Genomic DNA, 14,069 nt, shown 5'->3' with positions numbered 1-14,069 from the left:
TGGAGTAGCCAAAGAACTTATATAGAGGACCCATGGACATGAACTAAGGAGAGGGGGATTGTCAGAGGAAATGAGTGATACCAGGTGGAGGGGGGGAAGGGGAAAATTGGGAAAACTGTAATAGCATAATCAATAAAATATATTAAAAAATTCAACACACTCTACAATTTATTTTCCTTTGGATATGGCTTTAATGGGTATTTGTTTAAGCAAAAAAAAAATTCAGATTAGATTATTAAATCTCAGTTAGGCTGGATGCTTAAGGTGAGATAGTTTGACATTCAAATTTATTACATGTTTTCTTTCAATTATTGTTTAAAAATAACAGCTCTCTACAATGTTCTGCCTTAATAAGAATAGTATAGTGACTAGTTTGAATTTATTTAACCTCTTCGTACCTCAGTTTCCTCATCTGCAAAAAGGAAGTAATAACAAAATAAAAATAATAATACCTCAAAAGATTGTTCTAGATTAAATCAGTTAATGTATAAAATTCATAGAATACTTTTTGATACATCATAAGAACTATATAAGTGTTAGCTATTTTTTTTTTTAAGAAACTACACTGGCCTCCTCTGGAGTCTGCTCTAGTTCATGGATGTCTCAGAGCACATGGAGCTGGAACCTTTGCTTTTTTGTAGGCCATGGAGTTGCTGCCTGTTGCCTCCCAGAGGCATCGCAGCTGTAGACAACTACCTGGAGTACCACAGAGTTGTGGGTGAAGATGATGGAGGAAAACTTGTTACTCCTGAAGAATACGAAAAATACAAAAGAAAATTTTTACCTATGAGCTTACAGAATAAGTTGTTCATGAGCTAGCAATCACCAATTGGAATAGACTGTAAACTAGTGGGTCCAGAGACACTGTGTTTTTGTACACAAAGGTCACAGTTGTAAAGCTCCGAAGGACAAAGCTGCTTCATGGGAAAATTACTGAACCTATAGGTATAAGCAACATAAAACTGACTTTGAAACAGTTCCACAGGAGCACCCCATTAGTCTGTCTTGCCAAGTGACCTGCTGCCAGTGCAGGGCTTACAGTTATGTCCCTTTGAATGATGACCAGTGCATTCGCTGCAACTGCAAGCACTTTGCTGATCAGCACAGTGCGATGCCTGGCTTTATGTGCAATGCTTGTCCCATGTGTTCAGGATTCCATAGTGGCTTCACTTGTGCTTGTGGTCAGTGTGCATATGCCTATGACACAGTAGTGGAAACTAAGCAAGAAAGACTGGCTCAAGGAAAACCAGTGGGAAGAGATGTTTATTATGCAACAATGGAAGGATTAACTGGCTTTAGCTCATTGGCAGAAGACTACATGCAGTTAGATGACAGTGGAATTGGTACACTTTCAGCTGAATTTTTAGACTCTCCAGGTATGGCCATGGACCACCCATGTCCAAAAGCATTTCAAGTATCATCTAGTTCTCCAGAAACATGAACAGGTGTAGGTACAAGGAGTTGAGATGTGAAGAGGATGATATGGATGGAACTGGAGAGCATTATACTGAGTGAAATAAGCCAGGTGGTGAAAGACAAATACCATATGATCTCACCTATAAGTGGGACCTAATCAACAAAACAAACAAGCAAGCAAAATATAACCAGAGACATTGAAATAAAGAAAAACTGACAGTAACCAGAGGAGAGGGGGAGAGGGATAATGGGGGGAAGAAGGAGAAGGGTCATCAAGGAACATGTATAAAGGACCCATGGACACAGCCAAAGGGGTATAGGATTGAGGGTGGGAGGTGGGTGTGGGTGTGGTGGGAGACAGTGGGGGGGGAAATGGAGACAACTGTATTTGTCTCAATTAAAAAAATTTAGAAAAGAAAGACAATAACGTAAGTGTCCATCAATAGATGAGTGGATAAAGAAGTGGTGCATATATACAATGGGATATGACTTGGCCACATAAAAGAATGAAATCTTGCCATCTGCAACAGCATGGCTATACCCAGAGGGCATTGCCAGATTTCCATTAGCCCTGGTAAAGGAAAGATCACTCTCCTGAACAGCAGCAGCCTCAGGGAAAACAATAGCTCTGACACCAGGAAGGATTCTGTCCTGCCCTGTGGTGACTAAGTCTGACTGCTGAGTGCAGAGTGACTAGATTAACAACTGAAGGAGACAACCACAGACAGTAGATTCCTGGAAGTCTCAGACTGTCTAAGGTCAGACAGGGTCAACATTTGACATCACCAGAGGCATATCCAGAAAGAAAAAACAGCAATAAATACTAGAGGCTATTGAGGCAAAATCCACTGTAGTCTTCTGCATGATTTGGGATACTTTCTTTGCCACATAGCTTTTATTTTTCATTTCACATCCATCAAGTTTGTGCATATTAAGTCATTAGATTTTCTACTAATAGCTTATTTCTCTTCTTATAAAAGTCTTAATCTCTTTACTGCCCTATTAATACTGGTTCATTTGTTGTTGATAGTGGGATTGCAGGGGAGAGTTATTTTGGGAGATGTGGGTTTGTTTCCTGGACTTTGTTGTTTTGTTCTGGCAGCACCTGCACAAAAACACACAAGACATGGCGGGTAGAGTAACCTTTAGTCAACCAGATGGAGGGAAAGACAAACCAAAGAATGACTAAACAACAATCAAAACCCAATTACTTCCAGAGAGCCAAAATAAATGGCATAAAAGGCATCCAAAGAGCAGCAAGTTCAGGAGATCAAGGAGACTGAACCACTGAGTCTCACAAGTCTCCTACCATAGAAGTTCACACCACAAAGTCAGGAAGTCAAGACAGATCAATTTAAGAGCAGAAGGAGATTTGGAAAGATGGAGGAAGAGTGAAAGGGAGTCACGCTGACCTCCTCCCAAAACCAAACTGGAATTGCAACTAAATAATGGAGTAATCACCTGGAAAGCAGTGGAGCGATAGTGGGAGAGGAGCCTTGGTGCCGTGGACAGTGGATTCTACTCTCACACATCCCAAAGGGTGAGAATTGCGGTGGAGGCTCGAGAGGGTGGGCTGGGTGCCCACAGGCACTGGCATCAGAGGGACATTGAAAGGGCCAGTTAACTCCCCCCGAGAAGAACGGTGTCTGAATCATAAACAGGAACCCCTAAACTACAGCAGCTAAAGCTGAGAAAATACAGACAAAACGCAACCCCAAAAAGCTTAGGGGCGCTCTCTGCCAGAGACAGGTGGCTGGGGATGCAAAAAGACATTTAAAGGGCAAACCAAAAGTTGCAGCAGCAGCCACCCTCCTTGATCGCTGCGTAGAGCGGCAGCAGGGTGGGCTGGTGCCTGGGAAAAGAATGGCGAGGAAAACTTTGTGAAGAGAACTGACACGGCGGCCAGTGGAGCCCGGGTGATAACGCACTTCCCACTCTGCAGCTACCATCTCGCTCAGGCATAAGGGAATCAATTAACCTGCCTTTTGTGCTCTCTGCACACAGCTTGTACGGGTGTGAGCTACGGGGCTGAGTGCAGACTGGCTGGGAGAGCCTTGAGGAGAGACTGGAGATGGAGGCGTTGGGGAAAGAACAGGAAGAGGAACTGGGGAGTCCCGACTCCCTCCCCGTTCGGGAGTCTCCATTGTGGACTGGAAAGGCGCGACCCCAAAGAGGCAGAAGCAGGGCGCGCATGAACCAGACTGCCTGCGATTGAAACGCAGTCCGCACAGGGGTTGGATCCTTGGCCGAAGGGGTCAAAGAACTGCCCAGAGGCAACTGAGGGGAGACTAGAAACGGAGGCATTGGGGAAAGAACGGGAGGAGGAACCGGGGAATCCCAACTCCATCTCCTTGCCGTAGTCTCCATTGTGCAGGACGAGGCAACTCCCCCAAAGAACCAAAAGCTGAAAAGCAAACATAGACACCTCCAAAACACCCAGAGCAGGCGCGCACAATTGCGCCGAGTGACCGGCGAGGGTTGGCGAGCGTGTGTGTGACCCACGCAGGCTGGCAAACGCTTGCATCTGCCGGCAAGGCCTCACACAGACTGGCAACCATACGGCCTGCGAGGGAGTGCACAGAGGGGCAAGGGCAGGCGTAAATTGACTTACCCGCCGGGATTGCGGAGCGGCCCACAAAATAAGTAGAGCTGCCCAGAGTCCCTGGAGGAGAGACCAGAAACAGGATTAACCGGAGAGTCCTAGAGCTGATTTCCTCCCATTTCCATAGTCCCCATTTGGCGAGGGCAAGCAACGCACCCAAAGAGCCAAAAGTGGGGAAAATACACAATAGAAGACCCTAAACTGACCAGTGCCACGAAGCTCGTGTGCCAGGGAGGCCAGATGAATATGGGAGGTCGCGAATAAGCCCCCTATCCTGGGGCAAGCACATGCGACCCCACATAGGTAGGGGACCCTGCCGCGCTGGGAACGCGCTCAAGGAGCCCCCGTGAGAGCGCAGACAGATCCCAAAAAATAGCCCAGCGCTGACCAAAGGGGTCACAGAGCTGCTCCAAGCAGGAGTCAGACACAGGCATTAGACTCCTGAAAGGCTCAAACAAACAACCCAAGGCCCTATAGGGTCAATAACTGACAGCATCAGAGGCAAGCCCAGAAAGAAAAGTAAAGGACAAAAATAGTTAACAGACTCTCACAAAATGGGAAGAAAAAGAAGTTCTCCCCAAATCAGTGGAAAAGGGGACTCCCCACAGAGAGAGCTCAATGAAATAGAGGCAAGGGAACTATCAGATATGGAATTCAAAACAATGGTTCTAAGGAAGCTCAATGAGCTCAGCCAGCTCAAAGAGAACTATGAGAAACTGCAGAGAAACTATCAGGATCTTACAGCAAACTATATCAGCCTGGAAAAGCACATAGAAACTATCAAGAAGACACAAGAGGATATGAAGAATACCATTTCTAAATTGAAGAACACAGGAGAAAGAATCCAAAGCAGGCTGGATGAAGCCGAGGATCGAATCAGTGAGATGGAGGACAAGGTAGAAAGAAGCTCCCAGAAAGAACAAGAAATGGAAAAACGGCTCAAAAAAAGGAAGAGGCATTTAGGGAAATGCAGGACAACCTGAAACGCAATAATATCCCTATAATAGGGATACCAGAAGGAGAAGAGGAGCAAGGAATAGAGAACCTCCTCGAAAAAGTAATGATGGAAAATTTCCCTAATTGGAGGAGAGAAAGGCTCTCATGGATCCAGGAGGCACAGAGGACCCCACTCAAGAGGGACTCAAGGAGGTCCACTCCAAGACACTTCATCATTAAAATGGCAAATGTCAAAGACAAAGAGAGAATCCTCAAGGCAGCAAGGGAGAAGGAGAAAGTAACATACAAGGGGGCCCCCATACACCTAGGAGCTGACTTCTCAACAGAAACACTACAAGCCAGAAGGGAATGGCAACAAATATTCCAAGCCATGAAAAGCAAGGGCCTACAGCCAAGGCTGCTCTACCCAGCTAGGCTCTCCATTAATATAGAAGGAGAAATACGGAGTTTCCCAGACAAAAGAAAGCTAAAAGAATACATCTCTATCCAGCCAGCTCTCCAAGATATGCTAAGGGGACTGGTTTAAGCAGATGAAGGAAAAGAATGAGACAGAGAGGAACACAAGTACAAAGAGAAAAGATGAGTAAGTTTCTATCAGTGATATCGCTCAATGTGAATGGGCTAAATGCCCCAATCAAAAGACACAGGGTAGCTGAATGGATAAGAAAACATGACCCACACATATGCTGCCTACAAGAGACCCACCTCAGAGCAAAAGACCTACACAGATTGAAAGTAAAGGGACGGAAAATAATATTCCAAGTAAATGGACATGAGAAAAAGGCTGGCGTTGCCATACTTGTATCAGACAAAGTCAATTTCAAAGCAAAGGCCATAAAGAGAGACCCAGAGGGGCACTTTATCATACTTAAAGGAAGAATCTATCAAGAAGACATCAACATTGTCAACTTATATGCTCGCAATATAGGAGCCCCCAAGTTTATAAGGAAATTGTTGGATGACTTCAAAAAAGATATAGACAGCAACACAATGATAGTAGGGGATTTCAACCCCCCACTGTCAAAAATGGACAGATCTTCCAAACAAAACATTAATAAACATATCGTGGCGCTGAATGACACACTGAATCAAAGAGACTTACCTGACATATATAGAACCTTACATCCCAAAGAAGAAAAATACACATTCTTTTCAAATGCTCATGGCAGTTTTTCAAAGATAGACCACATGATAGGACACAAAGCAAGCCTCAGCAAATTCAGGAAAATTGAAATAATACCAAACTTTTTCTCAGACCACAAGGCCTTGAAACTCGAAATCAACCTCAAAGAGAAACGTCAAAACCTTGCAAACTCATGCAGACTGAACAGTACACTCTTAAACAATGAATGGGTCAATAATGAGATAAGAGAAGAAATTAAAAAATTTCTGGAAACAAATGAAAATGAAGAGACAACTGTTCAAAACCTATGGGACACAGCAAAGGCGGTCCTGAGAGGGAAGTTCATAGCAATACAGGCTTACCTAAAAAAGATAGAAACATTTCAAATAAAAGACCTAACACAACAACTTGAAGAACTGGAGAAACAACAACAAATAAATCCCAGAGCAAGTAGAAGGAAGGAAATAGTCAAGATTAGAGCAGAACTGAATGACATAGAGACGAAAAGAACAGTTGACAGGATCAACCAATCCAGAAGCTGGTTCTTTGAAAAGATAAATAAAATTTACAAACCTTTAAGCAGACTCATGAAGACAAAAAGGGAGAAGACCCAAATTAATAATATCAGAAATGAAAGAGGAGAAATAACAATGGATACCACAGAAATACAAGTGATCTTCAGAAACTATTATGAACAATTATATGCCAAGAAATTTGAAAATCTTGATGAAATGGACACATTTTTAGAAAAGTATAATCTTCCAACACTGAAGGAGGAAGAAACAGAAAGCTTGAACAGACCGATAACAGCTGGGGAAATTGAAGCAGTCATCAAGAAACTCCCAGCACACAAAAGCCCCGGGCCAGACGGTTTCCCAGGAGAATTTTACAAAACATTTAAGGAAGAGCTAACCCCTGTCCTTCTCAGACTATTCCAAAAAATGCAAGAGGGGGGAAGGCTCCCAGACTCTTTCTATGAGGCCAGCATCACCCTGATCCCAAAACCAGATAAAGACCCTACAAAGAAAGAAAACTACAGGCCAATTTCGCTGATGAACATAGATGCTAAAATCCTCAACAATATATTGGCAAACCGCATCCAGCAATACATTCAAAAGATTATCCACCTCGATCAAGTGGGATTCATCCCAGGGATGCAGGGATGGTTCAATATACGCAAATCAGTAAATGTGATACATCACATAAATAAAAGAAAAGACAAAAACCACATAATCATCTCGAAAAATGCAGAAAAAGCATTTGACAAGGTACAGCACCCATTTATGATCAAAACACTCAGCAAAATGGGAATAAATGGGGCATTCCTCAACATCATAAAGGCCATATATGAAAAACCTACAGGCAATATCATACTCAACGGGCAAAAACTGAAAGCTTTCCCACTAAGATCGGGAACACGACAAGGATGTCCGGTCTCTCCGCTTCTTTTCAACATCGTATTGGAAGTCCTAGCCACAGTGGTCAGACAAGAGAAAGAGATAAAAGGCATCCAAATAGGAAAGGAGGAAGTAAAACTATCAGTGTTTGCAGATGACATGATAGTGTACATAGAGAACCCTGTAGACTCTACCAAAAAACTCGTCAACCTAATAAGTGATTTTGGCAAAACAGCAGGATACAAAGTCAACATTCAGAAATCAAAGGCGTTTTTGTACACCAGCAATGCAACAGAAGAAGAAGAAATCAGAAAAAATATACCACTCGATATAGCACGAAAAAGATAAAGTACTAAGGGATAAATTTAACCAAAGACACAAAAGACCTGTATGCAGAAAACTATACAACATTGAAAAAAGAAATTAAGGAAGACACAAATCAGTGGAAGCATATACCGTGCTCATGAATTGGAAGCATTAATATCCTCAAAATGTCCATACTACCCAAAGCAATTTATAGATTCAACGCAATCCCTATTAAGATACCAATGACGTATTTCACAGAAATACAAGAGACATTTCACAAATTTATATGGAACCATAAATGACCCCGAATAGCCGCAGCAATTTTGAGAAAGAAACACAAAGTAGGAGGGATCACAATAGGGGACATCCAACTGTACTACAAAGCCACCATACTCAAAACAATCTGGTACTGGCACAAGAACAGACCCATAGACCAGTGGAACAGAATAGAAAGCCCAGAAATAAGCCCAGGTCTCTATGGACATCTAATATTCGACAAAGGGGGCAGAAGCATAAAATCGAGCAATCATAGCCTCTTCAACAAATGGTGGTGGGAGAGCTGGACGGCTACATGCGAAAAATTGAAATTGGATCATCAGCTGACACCATACACAAATATAAACTCAAGATGGATAAAAGACTTAAATGTAAGTCGCAACACCTTCAAAGTCCTCGAGGAGAACATTGGCAGGAAACTCTCAGATATCCCACGCAGCAATTTTTTCACTGATATGTCTCCTAAAGCAAGGGACATAAAGGAAAGAATAAACAAGTGGGACCTCATAAAAATATGAAGCTTCTGCACGGCCAAAGTAAACATCAGCAAAATGAAAAGGGAGCCAACCATTTGGGAAAATATATTTGCTAATGATAAATCTGATAGAGGTTTGATCTCCAAGATATATAAAGAACTCACTCGACTCTACTCCAAGAAGACAAAGGATCCAATCAAAAAATGGGCAAAGGACCTGGGCAGATGCTTTTCTAAGGAGGAGATACAGAGGGCCCAGAGGCATTTGAAAGGATGCTCAGCATCACTAGCCATCAGAGAAATGCAGATCAAAACGACCATGAGGTACCACCTCACACCGGTCAGAATGGCCATCATAAACAGATCCACAAACAACAGGTGCTGGCGAGGCTGTGGAGAAAAGGGAACCCTAGTACACTGTTGGTGGGAATGCAGACTGGTACAGCCACTATAGAAAGCTGTGTGGAATTTCCTCAGAAAGCTGAAAATGGAACTACCTTTTGATCCAGCGATTCCCCTGCTGGGACTATACCCTGAGAACACCAAAACGCCAATACAAAAGAACCTATGCACCCCAATGTTCATAGCAGCACAATTTACAAGAGCCAAGTCGTGGAAGCAACCTAAATGCCCATTAGTAGATGATTGGATCAAAATATTATGGTACATATACACAATGGAATACTACGCAGCAGAAAGAAAAAAAGAATTACTAAACTTTGCGACAGCATGGATGGAACTGGAGAGCATCATGCTAAGCGAAATAAGCCGGGGGATGAAAGATAAATCCCATATGATCTCACCTATAAGCGGAACCTAACCAACAATGCAAAGATGCAAGGAAAATATGACCAGCAACACTGAAAGGAAAAGAAATCAACAGAGAGAAGAGGGAAGGCGGGGCAGGAAAAGGGAAGGGAATGGGAAAGTCAAGGAACATATAGCAAGGACTCATGGACAACACCAAAGGGGAGGAGCTGAGGGAGGGATGGCGGGAGGGGGCAAGGGAAAGAGGTGGGGGGGAGGCAGAGACAAATGTATTTAAAAAGTAAATAAATTAAAAAAAATTCCTCATGAATTAAAATAGAAATTTCAAATATTGAAAAAAAAAATAAGAGTAGAAGGCAAAAAAAAAAAAAAAGAGTCTCAAAAATAATGGGAAGACAGAGAAACAATTTCCCTCAATTCAGATATTGAGTTCAAAACAATGCTTATAAGGAAACTCAGTGAGCTCAGGGAGAATTACCAAAAACTACAGGGAAACTATGAGGAACTTACTGCAAACTATATCAGCATGAAAAGGACATAGAAACTATCAACAAGAGCCAAGACGAAATGAAGAATACAATTTCTGAATTGAAGAACACAGTAAAAGGAATCAAAAGCAGGCTAGGTGAAGTAGAGGATCGAATCAGTGAGCTGGAGGATAAGGTAGCAAAAAGCTCCCAGAAAGAGCAAAAAAGAAAAGAAAAGAAAAAAAAACTCAAAAAGAATCAAGAAGGGTTAATAGAAATGCAAGACAACATGAAACATAATAATATCCATAAAATAGGGATACCAGAAGGAGAAAAGTAGCAAGGGATAGAGAACCTGTTTGAAAAAGTAATGATGGAAAACTTCCGTAATCTGAGGAGACAAAAAGGCACACAAATACAGGAAGCATAGAGGGTCCCATTAAAGAGGAATCCAAAGAGGCCCACTCCAAGACACATCATAATTAAAATGGCAAATATCAAAGAGAAAATCTTAAAGGCAGCAAGGGAGAAACAGGTAGTAACATACAAGGGAGCCCCTATAAGAAAAACCCCTGGTTTCTCAATAGAAACACTACAAGCCAGAATGGAATGGCAAGAAATATTCCAAGTAATGAAAACAAAGGCCTGCAATCAAGACTGCTCTTCCCAGCAAGGCTCTCAATTAAAATGGAAGGTGAAATAAGGGGTTTCCCAGACAAAAGAAAGCTAAAAGTATACAAGTCCACCTAACCAGCACCGCAAGATATGCTAAAAGGACTGCTTTAATAAGATGAAAGTATAGAGTGAGAGAGAGTGGAACACAGGTACAGAGGGGAAAAATGAATAAGTACCTATCAATAATAACTTTAAATGTAAATGGATTAAATGCTCCAATCAAAAGACACAGGGTAGCTGAATGGATAAGAAAACATGACCCACACATATGCTGCCTACAAGAGACCTACCTCAGAACAAAAGACTTACACAGACTGAAAGTAAAGGGATGGAAAAAAATATTACAAGCAAATGGACAGGGAAAAAAAGCTGGGGTAGATATGTTTATATCAGACAAAACAGATTTTAAAGTAATTGTTGATAGATATATATTTATTGCCATTTTATTATTAATATTTTTAACCTTTTTTTCTCTTTCTTCTTAATGAAGACCCTTTAACATTTCTTGTAATACTGGCTTGGTGGTGATGAACTCCTTTAGCTTTTTGTTGTCTTGGAAATTCTTTACATGTCCTTTAATTCTAAATGATAGCCTTTCTGGATAGAGCAATCTTGGTCGTAGGTCCTTGTTTTCATCACCTTGAATGAATCCCTTTTGGCATGCAAACTTCCTGTTAAGAAATCAATTGACAGTCTTATTAAAGCTTCCTTGTCGATAATTAACTGCTTTTCTCTTGATGTTTTTAAGATTCTCTTGTCTTTAACCTTTGGCATTTTAATTGTGATGTGTCTTGGTGTGGGCTTCTTTGGGTTCATCTTGTTTGGGAATCTCTCCATTTCTGGGACTTGGATGTTTATTTTCCTCTCCAGGTTAGAGAAGTTTTCAGTCATTATTTTTGCAGATATTTTTCAATGTCTTGCTTTCTCTTTTCTCCTGGCACCCCCATGATGCAAATGTTGACACACTTGATGCTGTCACATAGGTTGTTATGCTGCTCTCATTTTTTACATTCTTTTTTTAAATTTTTGCTGTTTCAATTGGGTGTTTTCTGCTTTTTTATCTCCCAAATATCTAATTTGACCCTCTGCTTCATCTACTCCACTGTTTACTTCTTATAATGTATTCTTCATTATTACTGAATTCTTCATTAGTTTTTTTTTATGTTTTCTTTCCCTGTTTTTATGTTTCCTAATGCATTGTTGAAGTTTTCACTAAGTTCATCTATTCTTCTCCTAAGTTCATTGAGCATCCTTATTTCCAGTGTTTTAAACCCTTTGCCTAATATATTGCTTGTCCCCATTTTGTTTAGCTCTTTTTCTGGAGTTTATTCTTTCATTTGGGACACATTTCTTTGTCTCCTCATTTTGGCAGCCTATGTCTTTCTTTTTATGTATTAGGTAGAGGTACTACATCACTCAAGCTTAGGAGTGGTAGAGTGGCCGTATTTAATAGGTACCTTATAGGGTCCAGTCACACAGCCTCCCTGATCACCCGAGCTGGGTACTCCAGGTGGACCTCCCAGGTTGGCTGTATATACCCTCCTATTGTAGTTGAGCCTTGATTTCTGTTGGTACCTCAATGGGAGGGATTTACTTCCAAGCCAATTTGCTGTGACCACTATCGAGGATGAGTTGTGCAGGTGCACACCCCATGGAGCAGGAATTACTTCAGTGCTATTCTGGTGCCTGCTGAGTTTGTCACTGAGTGTGTTCTTATGGAGGAGGCTGGATAGGGCTTCAGTGTGTTCTGAAGCTGACCTCTGAGTATGACGGCTCTGGGGCCTCCTAGGAAGTATATGCCAACATCAGCTGCTGCCTGTGCCCTGCGTGGGGTCACCCAGCATGAGCTATACAGCAATCTGCAGATAGCTTCTACTCATTCTGGACTTGGAGATGCCCAGGACAGCCAAGGTGCAAAACAAATCCAGCTGCTGCTAGTGCCAGGTCTAGGGCCACTTAGTGAGAAGTACACAGCAAGGCCAAATGCTGTTTATTTGAGAGATTTTAGGAAAATCTGAAGCATGAGCCAAGAAAAACTATTAATATGGAATATCCACTGGAAACTTCTTGTGTTGGGTCTGCAAGTTGGGTGGGATAGGAGTCTCAGGGAATCATCAGGGTGGGGTTAACTGTGTTAGCCAAGTTGATGGAAACTCATGATACAGAGCCCACCTGCAGAATCTGTGTGAGTAGGGCCCAAAAAAGGAACAATAGCCTTTGCTAGCATTTCAGTCTGAAAGAAAGCTGCTCCTCCAGCTCTTGCCCCAAAATCAGAGTACTCAGATTCTCACCCTATGTCCCTGTTGCTCCAGCACTGGAACTTAGAAGAAATGAGTCCGAGTAAGTTTTGGGGGCCCTTTTAATAAGAACACTGGGACTCCAGGAGCCTTCCATTTCACTCAGTCACAATTTACATTGATCTTCACAACCAAGTGCTGTGGGGACTTCTCTTCCTGGCACTGGAACCCTGGGTTGGGGAACTTGGTGTGGGACTGGGACCCCTTACTCTTCAGGTGGGACTTCTGCACCTGAGATATCCCTCCCAATTTTTATCTGCCACAGGTGGGTGTCAGACCAGCCCGTTCAGAGTCCCCGTCCCTCCTACAAGTCTCAATGTGGCTTCTTCTTTATCCTTAGTTGTAGGACTTCTGTTCAGCTAGATTTCATATGGTTCTGAATGATGTTTGTTCTGAAGTTCAGGTGTAATTCTGATGTGGTTGTGGAAGGAGTCAAGTACTGCATTTACCTATGCCACTATGTTGACCTAAACCCCTTTTTTATCTCTTTTTAGAGAACCTTGATTGAGAAAAAGTAAGATAAGTGACCCTAGAAACCACAAAGTGTCAAACAGTTCAGTGCAAACTTTATATTCTAAGGACTTTTGACTTATCTTCAAAATGTATTTAAATGATAAAAAGAAAAAATCTTGATTGACCAAGGTATAATTAATACAGGTACTAAATCTATAAAACACATTGATTCCCTCTGTTCTCTCCTTTCTGAGTGGTAGTAGAAGCATGCAATGGAAAGACTCTAATATTGTCCAGCTCAGTGTTTTGTTGTGCTATAGATCCCAGGTTCAGTGCTTGGTACAATCTCAAACTAAATATGAAACTTGATCATAAGATTGGATCACTGGAAGATGAAAGTCTATGTGACTTCAGTACTTAATCAGCCAAATATGGACATTTTCTATAAGCTCATTTTTGTCGAGAGTTAGTTTGTGTCAAATTAAAGTTGTCATGGAAATAAATAGATATAAATAATAAATCCCCAGAGCCTTTGATAGGGTAGCAGTTTTTAACTTGTTCATCTGCCATGCGTCAGATCGACAATATACAATTCATTCTGCTTCGTTTCCTTCAGTGCATCACATGGGAGAATTCTTCTGCAGTATTTATTTAGAAATCCCTAGACTGGAGACTAAGAAAAAAAGTCCCTGCTGTGTCCTAACTTACAGTGGAGCTGCCTCCTCACCCCACCCCCCATCACTTTAGTACCACCTTGATCCATATGCTCAGATCTTTGTTGAATGCAATGAGATGTGGGCAGGAAAAATGAAGATTGCTGGTAAAAATAAAGAGCTCTACCAACAGTTCTTTTCAAA

General features: G+C 41.8%; 1 protein-coding gene across 1 annotated transcript; it reads left to right on the top strand.

Moving 5' to 3' along the window:
* Window positions 1-594: 594 nt before the first annotated feature.
* On the top strand, window positions 595-1,441 carry LOC129065043 (protein FAM221A-like). Its single transcript, XM_054566325.1, is given in 2 exon segments — window positions 595-884; window positions 946-1,441. Coding segments are annotated over 2 exon segments (786 nt in total).
* Window positions 1,442-14,069: the final 12,628 nt, after the last annotated feature.

The sequence above is a fragment of the Pteronotus mesoamericanus genome, unplaced genomic scaffold (assembly GCF_021234165.1).
Source record: "Pteronotus mesoamericanus isolate MK-2021 breed Mesoamerican mustached bat unplaced genomic scaffold, CSHL_Meso_final contig_173, whole genome shotgun sequence".
Lineage (NCBI taxonomy): Eukaryota > Metazoa > Chordata > Mammalia > Chiroptera > Mormoopidae > Pteronotus > Pteronotus mesoamericanus.
Note: the sequence above shows the minus strand (reverse complement) of the source record. Positions and strands in the feature narration are given on the sequence as shown.